Source organism: Grampus griseus (assembly GCF_964374135.1).
Source record: "Grampus griseus genome assembly, chromosome: 4".
Taxonomy (NCBI): Eukaryota; Metazoa; Chordata; class Mammalia; order Artiodactyla; family Delphinidae; genus Grampus; species Grampus griseus.
Window position 1 is genome coordinate 83,361,820 of NC_138997.1, and position 17,495 is coordinate 83,379,314.

The following is a 17,495-nucleotide window of genomic DNA, read 5'->3' on the forward strand; positions in this document are numbered from 1 at the left end:
GAGCATAACCTCATTGGGAATTTTCAAATCATCTTAATTTCATAATGGCATAAAGTGCTTCATAAGCTGACAAATGATTAAAATAACTTGACTAGCTTCAGCGTATCCAACTTAATGTTTCTCTGGGGAAATCAGAAGTTTCTTTGTGGTGTTTATTTGAATTTAAAATCATTAAGCATTAGATTGTTTTCAACTAAATTTCATACGTTATAACTACTTTGTAGCTCTAGCATAAGGTACATTAACTTGCATATTAAAGTAATAAAGCCAATAAAAGTCTTCATGTATTTTTAGCTTTTTTTTTTTTTTTTAATGAGCAGAACATGGAGACCCAATATTACCAGCATGTATACAAGGGAAGATTTGATATGAACTTAGAAAATGCCCAATAATTATAGGATGCAAGTGGTTGGCTCAGAGCCTTTATGGTCATAATTATTTTGAATTTCCTAATCTTTGGGTTAAAATCTAAGTCCAATTTTTTGTGCTCATGGTGTCAAGATCCGAATCTGACCAAGTTCACAGAATAATTCTTAGAGTTTTAATTTTTTTAATGAGTTACAGTAGTTCGTTCTTGGGGGAATATATTTAATTTATGTAAACAAAATTACCTTCAAATTCACATTCAGTTACCTTGTGTACCAGCTATTAGAGATTCACTCAACCAGCAACATAATCTCTCAGAAACTTGGCTTTTTTTTTTTTTTTGTAGAATTTGCTTATTATTCTGTTGTGGTCATTTACTAAGTACCTACTGAGTTCTTCTAGGAACTGTGTAGCTGCTGTGTACAGAAAATAAGACATGATCTTTGCCTTCTAGGAGTTTACAGATTGTGGATCAAAGGCAAACAAGTGGGCAATTACATCTCAAGTGTACAAAATTCTATGGCAGAGAGGTTCAGGGGTTGGTACAGGTGTCCATGGTTTACGGGTGAATTTCAGCCAGTGTAGAGGTGGTGGCTTCATGGGTGAGGCATGGAACCTACCACAGGTCTTAAGAGAAAATGGGAACTAGTTAAGAGAAAGAGGGAATAGGAATTCCCGGAAGAGGAAACAGTGTATGCCTAGGTGCAGAGTCATGAAGGAGGTTGTCTGTTCAGGGAGCTTGGGGCTAGTTAAGTGTGGCCAGAACTCAGTGTGAGAAGAGTGGACAAATACAAGAGGCAGGAGGGTTAGTTAGGAAAATTCATGTAGGGTCTTATGTATCATAATAAAATCCTCAAACTTGCCCTCAAAGCAGTGGGAGGGCTGTATCCATATTTTTAAGCATGTTGGTAACACTAGCCAACCTGTGTCTCAGACCATGCTGTTGTCATTTTCGAGGCTGACTGGAGGGCTGCACGGGAATAGGACAGGGAGTTGTGATAACATAGTGAGGAACTGGGTGCACAAAATAATAATAGCACAAGGGATGGAAAAAGGGGACACTTTTGAGAGAGAAGTCATGATGAAAAATATATGTGACATTTTATTTGGTGTGGTAAGTGAGAAAGAAAAGTTCTGACTTGTAAAGGACTGGGGAGGAAGCAATGCCAAATTCTGAGGTATAGGAACAAGATAAATAAAGAACATGCTGGGATTGGGAGGTGAAGTAGTGAAAGGGGCAGGAGAATTAATTTGTTCATATGTATAAGTATAGTGTGTGTTGCATGTATTATTTATATAGTATATATATATTAAAGTGCATATGTGCATTTGAAATTTTAGGAATTAAAACCTGAGTGGAAATGTACATGTCGTAGTTGAAGTGATGAAGATGGATGGGTTCATCCACAGAATTTTGTAGGGGAGCAGAGAAGAGAGTTGAGGATGGATTGCTGGGATTATCAGTAAATACTAGATAGCAGAATAAATAGAAGACTAGAAGAGTAGTCATAGAGGAAGGGGCAAAAAAGATGAGATCATAACATCATGAAAACCTTGAGATTAACAGAATTTTAACAGGGATTCATTGGATTGTCAGACACTCCAGGGATTCTCATCACATAAAAACTGAAAAGCATCTAGAAAATAGATATTCTTGATGAAGATGGTCCTGATACAGTGGGAATTGGGCACAGAAGCAAGATTATGTGGTTGAAGGATTAACAGGGATGTGAGATGAGAGAAAATAAATATAGGAAACTCAGATTAGTTTTGGAAGGAAGAGAGACAAGAGACCTGGGGGGGAGGGGCAAAAAAGGATTTAAAAAATTTATTTTGTTTGTATATCATCATCACTCCTCTTCCTCCAGTTAATCACTGCTACTCCTCTTATTTTATATGGGAAACTTGATGAATCTGTAACTGTGAAAAGGACATGACCCAACTCTTCATGTAGAAGAAGATGAAGGTGGGAACAGACAGAATTAATATACAAATGTGAGTGCAGAGACTTGAGGAAATTTATACCAGAGAGCCTCACTTTTGTCAGTGAAACTGGAGGCAAATTTATATTCTGGGAGACTAAGCGAAGGGTACTTGTGGTAAAAGAACATTTGAAAAAGATGCTATGAAGGACTAGGGGAAAGGCTGGCCAGAGACTTACTAAAAGCTGAGGATGAAATAGTTGTTCATCAGGTTTACATTTTAAATATTAAAGTTGCAGGGGGAGGGGCTCTTTTTTTCTCACGCATGTTTATGTCAGCTCTTGGATAATGATTTTGTCTTGTGCATCGTTCCAACACAAAAATTTGTTCTATTTTTAAGGTATCAAAGTGGATTTTGACCTGAGACTTTTTTCATATAACCATTTTCTTTTTTTTTAACAAAGGTTTAGGGTGCAAATATATCTATCAAAAGAATGGTGATCCTTTACATGTAAGTGAACTCCTGGAGAGTTTCAAAAAGGATGCAAGAAGCTTTAAATTGATGGCTGGAAAACATCAGCTTGAAGATGTGACGGGCATATTGAAGAGTTTTCTCTCTGACATTGACGACGCACTTCTTACTAAGGAGCTCTATCCATATTGGATCTCTGCCTTAGGTAACACATATAATATAGAACAGAATAAAGGCTTTGCCTTCTCATTTGATAATAGATTTTTAAAATCTCCTTTGATAATCTGAATATTTAATTGAAAGGAACAATATACATAATGGTTCAGAACAGAAATTTTGCAATCAATAGTTGTTTATATCTGCCCCAAAAGAAATTTATGGTGATAATTGCTAAACAGTGTTTTATGGTAATGCTTAGTTTTCAGTAGATTTCTTAGTGCTTACTTTGCCTTAACTTTGGAAGTGTTATAGTCAAGTCCATGTAGGCTGTTAATTTTCTCATAAGATTAAAATGAAAGTTTTAATATAAGATTGGTTTTACACGGTTTTGCCATATGGCTGTTTGGCTTTCCTTTTTCATTTATTCTACCTCTTTAGAGTTACATAACAATTTTTTTTTTTACTCTTTATTTTTTCTAGATTCTGTCTAATGAAGCAAAAAGGCTTTGCTGCACTGTAAGAGAACTTATTTAAGAAATGACCCTAGAAAAGTTAATGGGTCAGATTGATTTTAGTAAAACCTATATTTACATCAATTAATTCAAAATAACTCTTTTTATAGAAAGATTATGATAAATATTTTTAAATATAAACATTGCCTTTAATCCCAGATTTCTAATAGAGCTATTTTCATTTTTCACATTATTTTATAATCTTTGTCCCCATGCCTATGATTTACATATAATCTTTATTTTATTAATAAACCAAAAATATTTCCCATATATCTACAATGCTTTCAAAATGACAATTTTGAATCTTCATTTTTTCCACAGTTTTTAAAATGTATCATTGAATTATACCATAAGTTACTAATATATTTCTCTCTTGTACATTTAATCTGTTTCGAGAAATTTTTTTATAAAATGACCTTTGAGTTTAACTATATGATGTCCCTCTGTTGAGAAATAGTTTTTTTCATTGAAAGCATTTGTTTAATCTAAAACATAACTATGACATTTGAAGGGATTAATTCTGAAATGTCATAAAACATCCACAGTTTGAAAAATTATTCCAGGAATGTCCCTTATTTGTGTCAGCAAGAAGAGAGTAGTATTGCTATTAAAATAAAGCTTTTCACAATTTAACTGCCTAACTCAGAAGTCTTATAGTTACTTCCCGATACTTCTAAAATCAATAGTTTTAACTCTAATCACAAGAAAAGTTGATTGTATAATTTTCTGGAATATAAAATATGGAATTAGATGATATATCTTGTAAGCCCAATTACCCTGCCATCCTCATTTTTTGTTTTAAGATTTTATTGTAATTTATAACCATGAAGTTATTTATAGTATCTCTATAAAGAATTACAATTTGTCTTCATTATAAAATCATTTATCAAAAATCTGTGACAAATATGCTTTTGCTGAAGTTGTCAAATTTCATGATAGAGATGTCTTCATTGTTGTCAATCTACCAGCAGGAGGTAGTTGGGAAGTATTAGCATGTGTCAGAGAGGAGTGTGTTCACCTTTCATTTGGATGTGAATCCTTGAACATTTACTTGGAGGCTTCTACTATTGGGTCAAATAGTGTTAAAAGTTCTTTGCTTTTAGATGCAATGTAGCTCACCCTGACCTGTCAGAAAAGTGCCCTTTGTTCTAGAATAAACTAGAACTCTCTGGGTGAACTCACAGGAGAGCTCTCTTGGGTCCTGTGAGCCCAAGGCGAAGAATGCCCTACAGTGGCATAGCACCTATTTATATGATATATGACCTCTTCTTCTAAGAACGCTATTAAACTGTCTGAAGTCTGTGGCTAGTTGAACAGATCATTGTGTTTCCTATATGACCTAAACTCTATCTTCAGTTTTCCTTTCCAATTACTTAAGCTTTATTTTGAAAATATCATCTATTTTATTCTTATAAGATTTGTGGAAATATGCTGTAATAGCATGGCTTGTTATAAGCGTAGTAGTATTAATTGCATTTTGTTGAATAAATACAATTACCTCTACAGTTAGAAACTGGATGACACAAGGGAAAATGTTTGGATTATACCAGGGATGACAGAAAATTCTTAATTCACTTCTAGTATCATCTTTGAATGTCATTTGGGTGTCATCCCCTCTTGCTTCTAGAGAGTCATCTACCAGCACAGTTAAGTCAATATGACCATGTTTACTTTCATAGATCTCATGTGCAGGCAAAGTCAGTACAAAAGAGCTATCAGTTGCAGTTTTGAATAGGAGCATACTTCAGAAATGTGTCACAGAGTCTCTTACCTCCCCAGGGATCGGAATGCCCTTTACAAGTGACTGTGTACTTTCAAAGAATCATAAAGTGCTGCTGGCTTTCTGTTAATAGAATGTGTAGGGCTAAGCAGAAAATGAAAAAGTCTTGTTTCCAAAGGTAGTTGGGAATTGAGAGGGGATATATAAGTGCAATCCCCCTGAGTTACAGAGTCAGCACAAGTTATTTATTTGAAGAGAGGTCTCCTATTTCCCCTGTGAGGGAGTAGGTTAGACCAGACCACCACTGCACATCTTCTAGACTCCAGAACTTTGGAGGGTCCTGTGTAGTTGCTCTAAGTATTTGACTTCTTGGGGTTAGGAGGGTGGAGGAGAGTAATTCCTTCTCATCCTTCTCTCCGTGACTAAGGCAGAGGGTCCATCCTCCTCTCAGTCTATATCATCGTTTCCAGGGCCTACACATGACTTCTTCCACTGTCCCCTTACCTTCTCCAAAGAGTTGAAGGTTCCAGGGCTGGTGAAAGCTCCCTTACATGGATCTGTGGGGTAAGGTACAGTTCATAGTTCTGGGATGGTTCATAGTTTGGGGAAGATTTTTATGATTCCACAAGGGAAAAAAGTCAGAAATGTCATTTTCAAATAACAAATAGTGAAATCTTTCCATAGCTACAGTTAAAATACTTTTGGCTTATCTTTTCAATTTGTATTCTAATTTGTTATTAATTGAAAAGATTCCTCTTAGTTGACATTCAGTAGTCTGTAAAGTTGAAGATAAAATACAACCCTGGGTTTTGAAAGTGCTTCATTTTTAATTACAAAGTATAAGAACTATGACGTATAGCCCTGGAATGTTGTTGTAAATACTTTTCCAGAATTATAGAAGTTTGAATGTTTTCCTATTGAAACTTGATTGTGTCAGTGAAATAACAATTGTGAATATTGTTTTAAAATATTGATAAAAGGCAAATTGGTAATACAGACGATTAGTTAGGCCTCAAGTTTTACGTGTGTGTGTTTAACCTCTAGATACCCAAGATGACAAGGAAAGAATTAAAAAATATGGAGCATTTATACGTACTCTTCCTGGGGTCAACAGAGCAACGTTGGCAGCTATAATTGAACACCTTTATAGGTGGGTGGATTCATGAACTTTTCTAGACATTTCAAATGTGGCACTCAATAAGACATTATTTCTTAAATTTAAAGTACTGTGGTTAACCTTCTATTTGTGACTATGAATCTTTCGCCATATCTTAAGAATAGTTTCAAAATGGAATTCCCATGAACTATCACTTTAGTGTCTCTTAGTGGAATTAAGACACATTTCAAATAAATAGCACTGGAGAATTTCTTAAATGGATTAGAAATAATCATGCACAGCAAATCAGATACATCCAGTACATAAGCAAGAATTTTAAAACATTTAAGAGGGATGTCAGAGAAGGAAGTACAGGGACCAGAATTCTATACCAGGAATCTGTGAGTACAGTATTTTCTCGTGGTGGACTCTTAATAAACCTTTATTTCTTTATTATGAGTTTGTATCTAACTTGACTCCAATATTTTGGTGTCAGTTGATTAGATGAGGGAAATTTTAAAAATCAAAAACATTTTCTATGTTGGGGCATGTAGTCCCCTGCATTTGGGAGGATAAGAGGAATAAAATGGTAGCTTGAAAAATGACATCTGAAGGATGACAATGTTTGGGAATAACATTTTAAGTCAACAAACAAGGTTTGTTTGTTTGTTTTGCTACGAGCAAGTTTTGTCGTTACAAAAACTTAAGTCAGTGTAAATATTGCTTAAGAAACATATAGTTTGCAGCTTCCTTCGTGGATGCAATATTCCCTTGAATAAATTTCTATGAAGCTGAATTCTACTAAAAGTACCTTATTTGGAATTTAGATTCCTAAATCCTCCACAATTGGTCTTTTCTCTTTATCTTTCTTTTCCAGCCACCACTTCTGATACTTGTAAACTCCATTCCTACTGTAAATCTGATTTTCTTATTGCATCATATAAATGTAGTCTATATAGTTATAGTGCTATCTCTATGCCTATGAGACATTGGGACAAATAATTTTTTCTTCAGAAGTTATGTCACCAGGCTGCTACAGTTATCATATTAACATTTTAAACATTGTTACACATAATTCTTAAACTTTATACTTGAATTTCAGATGAATTCCTTCCAATCCTTTTCTTCAGTTGACATATATTTTAGCTCCTACTATGTATAGTACAATGTCCATTAAGGTTCCATGTAACAAAAATAGTTGATAATAATACATGAATGACAAAAATAGTCTTAAGTCTGCAGTTTCTAAATAGCACCGAGGAGCCCTGGGACATCACAGTGGGAACTCACAGGGATGCTGCAGGGCATTTTACATTTTTTTAGGAAAACACAGCGCCCTCAGGACAGATTTTAATATGAAGAATTTTAGCATAAGACATGGAATTATAGAGGAGGGATTAAGTGGTTCATTGTGTGTTGAGGTCCAAGTGATGTTTTAGATTTAAATGGATAAACGAACTGGGCATGAAAGAAAAATAAGCATGAGACATGATTGAAGGATATTTTCTAGGAAATAGGTGTATCAGGAGATGAGATGGTTTGTAGCTAGCTGGCAGGAGGCTGCGAAAGACACTGTTGGTCATGCAGAAACATTTGGATTTCATTCCTTTAAGTGATAAGAAGTGGCTGATCCAATCTGTTTTAGGATAATAAACCATGTCCTGCGGTTGATTGGGAAGAGGTTAGAATAGAGGCAGAGAAACTATTTAAGAAACCATTTCCTTGGGCTTCTGATGAGAAGGGCTGAGTGGGAAGAGAGTGAGCTGGCTGAATATGGGACACTTGGGGATGCTAGTGTGGGAGCAGTGAAATAAAAGAAGAAAAGGAAAATACATAGTGTACATGCTTTATGCCAGAAATTAAGGCAGCTATAGAAACTGGGGAGGTGACAAGTGCTGGAGGAGAAGGTTATTGCAGAAGGAGGTCTCAGGAGAGATGGGAATGTTTGATAGTGTTGTCAAAAGTTTGAGAGGTCAGTTTGAATAAGGTCACGTTGACTTAGCATTCACTTCCATCCCTGCCCTAGATAACAGACCATTTCCTCCATGACTAACTTTGACTTAATTCCATTGACCAAGTATTTATTACGCACTACAGTGTGATTAACACAAAGTCTCTGACTGTGAGATGCTTAGATTCTAGTAGCACAGGCACACATGCAGATAAATTTTCCAGATGTTTACAGTCCAGTGTGATAAAAAAAAAAAAGTACGGAAGTGGTTTTGAGAGGGATGCCCACATTATGACATCTTCCTCTATTAACTTGCAATGCCTTTTGCATCTTATAAATTATATATGATGATCAAGCTTGCTCTGTCTCTGCTATGCAATTTGGCATGTCCTTGTGAGTTTCTTACACTATCATATATATTCCTGTCGTGTTTCCTTATTTGTTTTGTACCTACTAGAATCTTTGCTCTTTATAGTCAGGTGTACCTACCTTAGTCTTGCTTTATTCCTTTGATAGACTTGGTCTCCCTTTTTTAGTATGTATTTTAGAAATTTACAAATGTAATTAGACAGGCAACTGAGCAGCTGCTATGTCTATAGTCAGTGACAGAGAGCATTAACAGATACTTCCATGGGCATCAGTTAGAGTTCTCGAGCATTTTTATCAGTGTAAATTTCCTTTTATTGGGGTAATGGCTGTATTTTGTTTTTAATCACTTTGAACTTACATTCGTGAGTACTTTAAATGCTCTTTGTAAAACTCAAGTGTTGTAGCCTACTGGTTGGGATGATTGACTCCTCTGTTCATGTCTGTTCATTGTAAAAAGCCATTCTTAGTTCTATCCAAGAAAAATGTAATTGTATTTTTTAATTAAGTGATTGCTTTTTGAGAGAAAATATCCTGTTTTGAATAACCTTCCAAACACATGCTGCCAGGCATTTTCTCACCCGATATGTACTTTGGGAAATTCAGCCTAGCCCTAAACCTTGAATTTGGAACTCTCTCCTATATGCCTCCTGATTTGCCATTCTTGCCTTATTTCCTGCTTACCTACTGCCCCTTTCTCCTCTTTTATTATGCTCCTACCCCACAAGTCATTTGACACCATTCTGCAAGCACACCTTTATGCCTTAGCTGCAGGTTGTCCCATTAGTGGAATTGTCTGGATATGGTGGGTGAGGACTCCCTCTTCTAAAGCAATGATCAAGTACTGCTTTGTAACTTGTAGTAATATCTTTAACAGTAGTCCTTTCTTATGTTCTTAATTACACTGAGCTACTTGGAAGAAAGAACTGTGTATTTTTCTTTAAATCACCACTGTACCTTTTACATCAGAGACTTTCAATATATGTGTATTAAAAAAAAGAGAGAGAAAAAAATAAATGAGTATGAAGACTTACAAGTTCTATGAAATTTTCAAATAGAAATACATTGTAATAAGCTCTGCTTTCCTCTCACAGGGTTCAGAAATGCTCAGAAATCAATCACATGAATGCCCACAATTTGGCCTTGGTTTTTTCCTCCTGTTTGTTTCAAACTAAGGGACAAACTAGTGAAGAAGTGAATGTAATTGAGGACTTAATTAATAATTATGTTGAAATATTTGAGGTAAATATTTTATATCCTACCATTGTAAAAAATAGTTTTGATGTTACTGTTTGCAAACAAAAATGTGTATTTTGGGATGCTTTTATTCAGGTCTTTATGAATATTTAAAGAAAATAACGGATAGTTATATGATCCTTAATTTTTTAGATATAACTAGCTTTTTAAGCTATAGCCATTCATTTAAATCTGGCTGCTTCTAAAGCTTTTTTACCATCTGGTGTCTTGGACAGAATATTTCTATTTATAGTGTTTCTATGTTTTTTTTCCTCAGTATATGGATGCATTAAGTATGTCTACTTAGAGGTATGAAATTTGTGAATTTCACAAATTCGGTAATATACATCAGGCTGATAAGTTTTGCAGTTGAAAGCATTTTAGTGTTTTCTTTTAATTGCGCATGAACTGGAAAAAAAGAAAATTCTGAATTAACAGTCTGTGGTTCTTATTAAGTCATCTCTGTTCTAATTATTTGACTTTTCAATTTGCTATATTATGAAGTTCAGATTTTCATGTTTTATCAGAAAACTGTTAGAATAGGGATGATTTCTTAATTCAAAGGAGTAAAAATAGACTAAATAAGCCTAGGATTTGAATATGGGGGGAATATAAAGGATCTGGGTCAAAGGTCAGCTCCATTGCTTAACTGCTTCTGCCATCTCACGGTTGCCATTTAGCCTTTTGGGGCATTCTATTAAACAGTCTTGTACAAGACCCCTTGTTTTCCAGGGCTATGTATATACCGATGAAATCAAATAGCTTAATGTGACAGGTCACCTTTTGTAGAGTTCGTACATTCTTACAATAACTGATAAAAAGATTACTTAGCAAAGGGAAAGAAACTATTTTAATAAAATAAAATAACACAGTTTGTATCTTAATTTATATAGGAATGAACCAGAATTGTTGGATCCTCTTTGCTCTTTGATCTCCTTTTCACTTCTTCCTATACGTGTCTACTGTTTTTGATCAATAGCAACTTCTTTGCAATAGTTCTGATGCTGAGAAATGAAAGACGTAGAAAAAAAAATGTGTGGCTTTGCATGCTCTGTTTATTTTCTATTTTTGTACTGTTAAATAAAAATGTTTACATAGTTTTGTTAAATCCAACTTTAACCAAATGGTGAAAATTTCATAAGCACTTGATCAACATTTCTGTTTGAGAAATGAGTCTTGTCTGTCAACCTACATAAACTCTATCAAACACATCATCAGCCCCTTTGCTAATTAAATTGCCTCAGCAAAGGGGATTCCATTGATGGAATCTGCAGCCTGAAATGATATCATCATAAGATGTTCTGAACTTTATGAGGCTGTATCTAGTTGGCTTTATTTCTGCCCTAGCTTTGTGGGCCCATGCTGCTAAAGATGGCCATTCTCATTTATTTTTAATGTGTTGGTCTTTAAATTCCTGAAGAAAGTTATGTGAGGATAAGTACCATCACTCCTTGTATTTTATTAGAATGTCCCAAATTATATTTTAAACAGGTTAAAGAAGACCAAGTCAAACAAATGGACATAGAAAATAGCTTTATTACCAAGTGGAAAGACACTCAAGTGAGTAGTAATAGTTAGATCTCTGATAAAAAAAAAATTTTTTTAAACAACAAAAAACAAAAATATTTTCATTGTAAGTAAATATTTGTTGTGTTTATTTTCAAATTCCTATTTGAAGCGAAGTAAAAGTAATGGGGAAAAAGAACCTAGATAAAATAGTCATGAAATTCTGTAGCATTGCATATATGCAAAATGCCAAAGTATGCAAATATAAATTTTTTAAAACATAGATGGAAAAATCAGTTTTAATCTTATCAAAATGTCCTTTTTAAAATCAGTTTTCATTTATAAAAGCACTATTGAAAATATTAGTGGATTTCAAAAGAAGCATTTAAAGTCAAAAGAAATACTAGAATAAATTGAAAGTTCAGACTCCCTAATGATTCTTTCCATTATCCTTTTGAAATAAGTTATTTCTTATATGCTTTTGCTTTGCATGCTCTTGGATGATTGCACTAGTGGGAATGTTTCTATTGTGCTCTTTGTAACATACGTTATTTATGTCTTAAGTTGACTTTTCTAGATCTTTTCTTGCTTTCCTTGGTTGCATCATACCAGATTTGTGTGTTCAGGTTGCACTATACTTTTCTAGAGTACCTTTCCTTGTTTGATGAATATTCACTGGACTTTCTTAAAGTTGGTCTTCTAATAACTAGGAATTGTAGTGGATTCAGGGTACCAATGCAAATAATAGAAGTGGGTCAAGTATCAATAAATTCTCCATATAGATACACTCATAGGATGAGGCCAATGCTTCCTTCTTAGTCAAACCCTAAGTTCACCTCATTCCTGAAATACACACAACTAATTAGAGAAGTTGTCGGAGTTATCATTCCATATGAGGGATGTGAGGAAAGGCTTTCATCCTAGTGCCTAGCTCCCTGAGTACTAATACTATGACATTAATTCTCTTAGACAGTATGTCCTCCATTTTGACCCAAAGTAATTAATGCAGCCTCCAGACAAGTTAGCAGTAACACTAAAAAATGTGGCTCCTTATCAGTTAGTTCTCTTGGATTCTTGCTTTTCAGGGAGAGTTTCAGTTATGAAATAAAGGATTGTGTGAGCCCATGGGATATTCTTTGGCAGCACTATCTATATTGTTATTGGATAAAGTATGAGTACCATTCTGCAAGTTTATCATTTATATTCATACTACAATAAAGAAATGAGCCTTGAATGCTTTCTGATTAAGTAGAAGTCAGTAAAACAAGAAAAGAATTGTCTATAAAATAGAGTAATTGGGAAAGAAAAGTAGAACAGTTTGGAAAAAATCTGTTGTTTTGCTGGAGTTTTTCTCTAGTCCATTCAAAACTCCTCTGAAGTAGTTTCCTGACAGTCTCTAAGTCTTATCCCTGTTTGAATTTCTTTGCTATTCTTGTTTTTGGCTGCGTGCTATGAGTTCTTTGTATTTGGTTTTTTAATTTTTAAAATGTGTCCTTCCTGGAGAGTTGTTTATGCAAACACAGGGAAAAGTAAAAATGTCAACTGTATCTTTTCTTCCCTAGAATTTTTATGTAGCACCAAAAGTGAGGAAGAAAAATTGGAAATAAGCTTTTCTAAGCCTGTAGTGTCAGAATAACTAAGAGCAGTTCTTCAAAGTACATTTTTAATGTTTTTTCCACTAAATTTACTCATCAGGTTGATTCTGAGGCAGATTTAACTGTGGAAAGATCATTCCTCCATTATGACCTTTTTTTAAAAATGAGTGATGGATATTATTTCCAAGTGTTTATATAACTTAAGGGAATTTCTGAAAAAATTTACTAAATTTACTCATCAGGTTGATTCTGAGGCAGATTTAACTGTGGAAAGATCATTCCTCCATTATGACCTTTTTTTAAAAATGAGTGATGGATATTATTTCCAAGTGTTTATATAACTTAAGGGAATTTCTGAAAAAAGCGACTCAAAATATTTTTCAAGATTCGTTTCGTTCTTTGTTAATCTTCTCCACATGTGCTGTCAGTCTACGTAGTGATATCTTACGCTTTTTATTTTCTGGCTTGTGTATTCTTCACTTAGTGTGTCTTCTTGGTTATAACAGTGACCCAAATAACCTAGCACTTGATGCTTGGCTAAAGGTAATTAAAATAAAAACTTTATTATCTCCTTATTCTATCACTTCACTTTTAATTTTATTTGCTAAATATACTTTTTCTATTTGTAATTTTAACACAGCTCTGACCTAATTTATCTTCAAATTTCAATTTTTGGACTTATCATCTCTTTATGTCCACTGTAGCCAGATTCATTATCTCAATAAGAATGTTAAGGGTATGTGAGGTCACTAAACTTTGGAGTAAGAGAGAAAAAACTGCATTGCGATTGAGTTTGCTAACTATGTCATTTGTGTAGATTGCTTGTCCTTAATCAACCGCATCCAGAAAATGGGTATCATTATGCAACTTAACAGGGGGAATGATCTCATTTCATTATTATAAAATCGTTAGAAATATGACTGGGGTTTTCTAACCATCTTAGGTGTCATGTGTGTGTTCTTGCAAGATACTTACATTTGCTCTCTTCACATCTGCCCTTTTCTAGGTTTCCCAGGCCGGAGATTTGTTAATTGAAGTATATGTAGAAAGGAAGGAACCTGACTGCAGTATTATAATTCGGGTGAGCCCTAAAGATGGATGTAAAGAGTACTGTTGGAAGTCATAAGTGTTAGCATTAGTTTGCATGTCTTGAATTTTCTATTGTTTCTTCTGTCTTATTTTACATGTCCGATTCAAGTCATGACAAGTTTGACTCTTCATGCCAATATCCTCTGGGAATTCCATGTTTTAATGAGTTGGAAAGAGACCATCCTATGTTCTTTAGGTTATGGTTAGGACGTACTGTAGGTTCTGGAAAACCACCTGAGCTCAATCACCTGCTCCTCTCCTTTCTTCCTTGTCAACATTAGGCAACGTATATACTCCATCTGAGTCTCAATCTTCTGATCTGTAAAATGAGGGAACATTACAGTATTTACATCATAGCACTGATGTGAGGACTCAATAAGATCCTGCCTATGAAACACTTAGCAAATTGCTTGGTACATAAGTGTTTAATAAATAACTACTACTAGTAGTACTATTATTATTAATCCCCCACCCTTGTATCCTAGACATTAGCTTCCAGTCTTTCAATGTACCTGAATATTCAATAACTCTCTTCTTCCTTGAGACCATTAGTTAGCCATTTGTTCTGAATTAAAAAGATCCCTCTCGTGTTACCATATTCTGTACTTAGTCTGCCTGAGCGAGAGTGAGACTACTTTCTCTGTAGGCAGAATAGACATGATGCCATCTAACAGCAGAAATTCAGCTTTAGCTTTTTATCACTTTTAAAGTCCAAGATTAAACAGGGTCTTAACATTAGATATTTCTGGACTTCACTTAGGTCAAAGATATTGTAATTATTATTTTATATTTTTTAATGATTACACATAATGACTCTTTGGCACTGATTACTCGCCTAGTTGTGCAGTTGAACTACATGAGCTGCCTTGCCCCTCCTTGTCCCCATCTATTTGTTATGCTGAACATGTGATGTTCATCACAGGGGACATGAGGAAATGGTAGAGATTAATCAGCCCAAGTCCATCACTAATGCTGGAAGAGGTAGTCAAAGCACATGACTTAACTCCACTTACACATAAACTCTCTAGTAGCTCGTTTTAATCTTATCTGACTAATAAAGCCATAACAAAAGTTATTACAGTTGAGCAAAGTGCTTATTTTAAGTATATTCACATAAAGGACTGTCCAGTTTCACCTACAACAACTCTAAATTCTCTTGAAAAACATAACAAAAACTATACAAAAATAATCATTAACATGCGTTTAATCCTTAAAACTTTGCACAACTCTTACATTTATTTCAGCTGATCATTACCTTAACCCAAGGAGGTAGTTGAAACAGGTGATGGCTCACATTTATATGAGTAGAAACTGGGAATTAATAGCATTCAGGCCCGGATGCAAACCTTAATCATCATATTCCAAACCTGCTGATCATTATACTGATGTGTATATTGCTTAGAGCAATGATTTCCAAAATGTGCTTCGTGGAGTTCTAGGCATTCTTAAGAGGGGCCTTGGGTGTCACCTAGGACAAGGAAATGAGTCCCAGTCTTACATTCCTAAGTCAACCTGAGGAACTCCCTGCTGACTATTTCACTAGTTTGGTTTCTCAGTTTCATTATTTATTTTAAGAAAGGGCTACACTTCTTAAAAAAGTGTAAAGCCATTCCGATGAATGGTGTCACTGAAGTGACTCATCTACTGATGTTTCAGCTGCTTAAAGTGCTCTACTTTTCCCATGCTAATGTTTTTTTTCTTTTAAGGTTGTATTACATTAGGCTTTTCTAAATAGCAAATAATGGACTTCACTGTATCGTTAATATAGTCCAAAGAAAGCATTAAATTCCATGAACTCCAAAAGATAGACTATATGAATTACCTGTAAGAGAAATGTTTTATGTTATTTATATATGTGCAGTGTGCTTAAGGTTAGTAATGGACAGGAGAAAGGGAAGTGAGCACATTTTCTAAGAAATTTTTGAATAGGTACATAGTTTTACTGAAAACGTGTATAATTAAGTTGCAGCTGCAATATTCTAAAGCTTAAATCATCTTCTATTTGTTTAACATTATAACTAAATTCTAATTGGAGAAAGCCAACTTGCTTTTGGCCAACATACCTGTAAGACTGACTGGCAAAACCAAAACCAGGAAGAAACAAATCAAAAATCCCCAAAGTCCCTGAAGAAGATGGCGTGCTTATATAATGGCCTGAGGCGTTGGGACTGTTGTAGAGCTGACCCCCAGGCTGACACTGCAGACTCTGCCTTGTGCCCTGAAAGCCTGGCTCGAGCATACTTCGGTGTCCCACCATCTGTCACTTGGCATGGTGGGGCACACCACAGACCACTAAAACCCTGGGGCTTTTTGGCATGGCAGACAGCAGTCAACTGTGTATAATTTAGGGCCCAAGCTGAATAAACCAAACTCCTTGGAACTCCTAATTATAGAACTGAGTGAAAAGTTTTACCCCTAGAAGACCATTGGATCCAATGTCTGTGGAAGGTCTTAGTATGAGTAGGTATATTCTTCCCTTTTTGAGTGATGTAATTGTTCACTAAGTGAGAAAAAAACATTCTCTCTGATTATGCCTATATGGTGATCTTTTTTTTACACATGCATTAAAATATATTACATTATATGGAGAAGATCTGAATAGGCTTTCCCCATGTGCTTAGAGAAGCTAGGTAAACATACTAAGAGGAAATTTGGAGTATCATTAGGTGGTAGATGGGGGAGTATTACTGCCCTAGCAAAGGCCACTTCTGTGTCTGACATATATTCTGAAGAAATTTTGCTTCTCTTTCAGATATCTCCCGTGATGGAAGCAGAAGAATTAACTAATGACATATTAGCAATAAAAAATATAATTCCTACAAAAGATGATATCTGGGCCACATTTGAAGTCATAGAAAATGAAGAGCTTGGTAAGTGGTTCTCATGCTAGGGATTCTTAAATTGCTTAAAGTATGAAGAAATACTATTTTTGTGACAAGTCATTACTAACATTTTATGTTTTTCTAAAGCTTAACATCTCGTTATGACTTCCCTTCTACCTCAGTGCATGTGTTGATGTATGTTAGTGCCACTTGAGGTTGCCCTCCTATGATTTTACTCATCAAAGTAATTAGATTATTTTATTGACCATAAACATATAGTATAAAGCATTAGGCATGTATGTTGTTGCCTCAGGAAATAAGGCCTTATTTATAAGAACAAGCAATTTGATTTGTAACAATAGTCTAAATGTCACCACCACTATCCACCGTATTCTACCTTATTCCTGTATGCTACTTATTTAACAAGAACAAGAGTACTGATTTAAAAAATTATTTATTATTTTTAAAAATAATATTGTATTAAGCCTAGCAGAAGCTTATTTTTCATTTTTTCTTTTTCATCTTTAGTGGAGTGAATCAGGTATTTTGCCATCTTTTATCTCAGATGCAGAAGGATAAAGAGAGCTTTTAAAACACCTTGACTGCCCCAAGAGTAATAAGCCTAACATTATAATGACACCATTTGGTTTTAAAGACCTCTAGGAAAAAAAAATGAGATGCAG

The 17,495-nt window shown here is 34.7% G+C and overlaps 1 protein-coding gene across 1 annotated transcript in view; it reads left to right on the forward strand.

Moving 5' to 3' along the window:
- ARAP2 (ArfGAP with RhoGAP domain, ankyrin repeat and PH domain 2) overlaps window positions 1-17,495 on the forward strand; it is a gene marked incomplete at both ends in the record, with an annotated part of 182,354 nt that overhangs the window by 106,019 nt on the left and 58,840 nt on the right. The window contains 6 exons of the mRNA XM_082653125.1: window positions 2,753-2,965; window positions 6,196-6,301; window positions 9,659-9,806; window positions 11,292-11,360; window positions 13,908-13,982; window positions 16,743-16,860. Coding sequence (XP_082509251.1) covers window positions 2,753-2,965; window positions 6,196-6,301; window positions 9,659-9,806; window positions 11,292-11,360; window positions 13,908-13,982; window positions 16,743-16,860 — 729 coding nt within the window. The remainder of the gene's footprint in view (window positions 1-2,752; window positions 2,966-6,195; window positions 6,302-9,658; window positions 9,807-11,291; window positions 11,361-13,907; window positions 13,983-16,742; window positions 16,861-17,495) is intronic.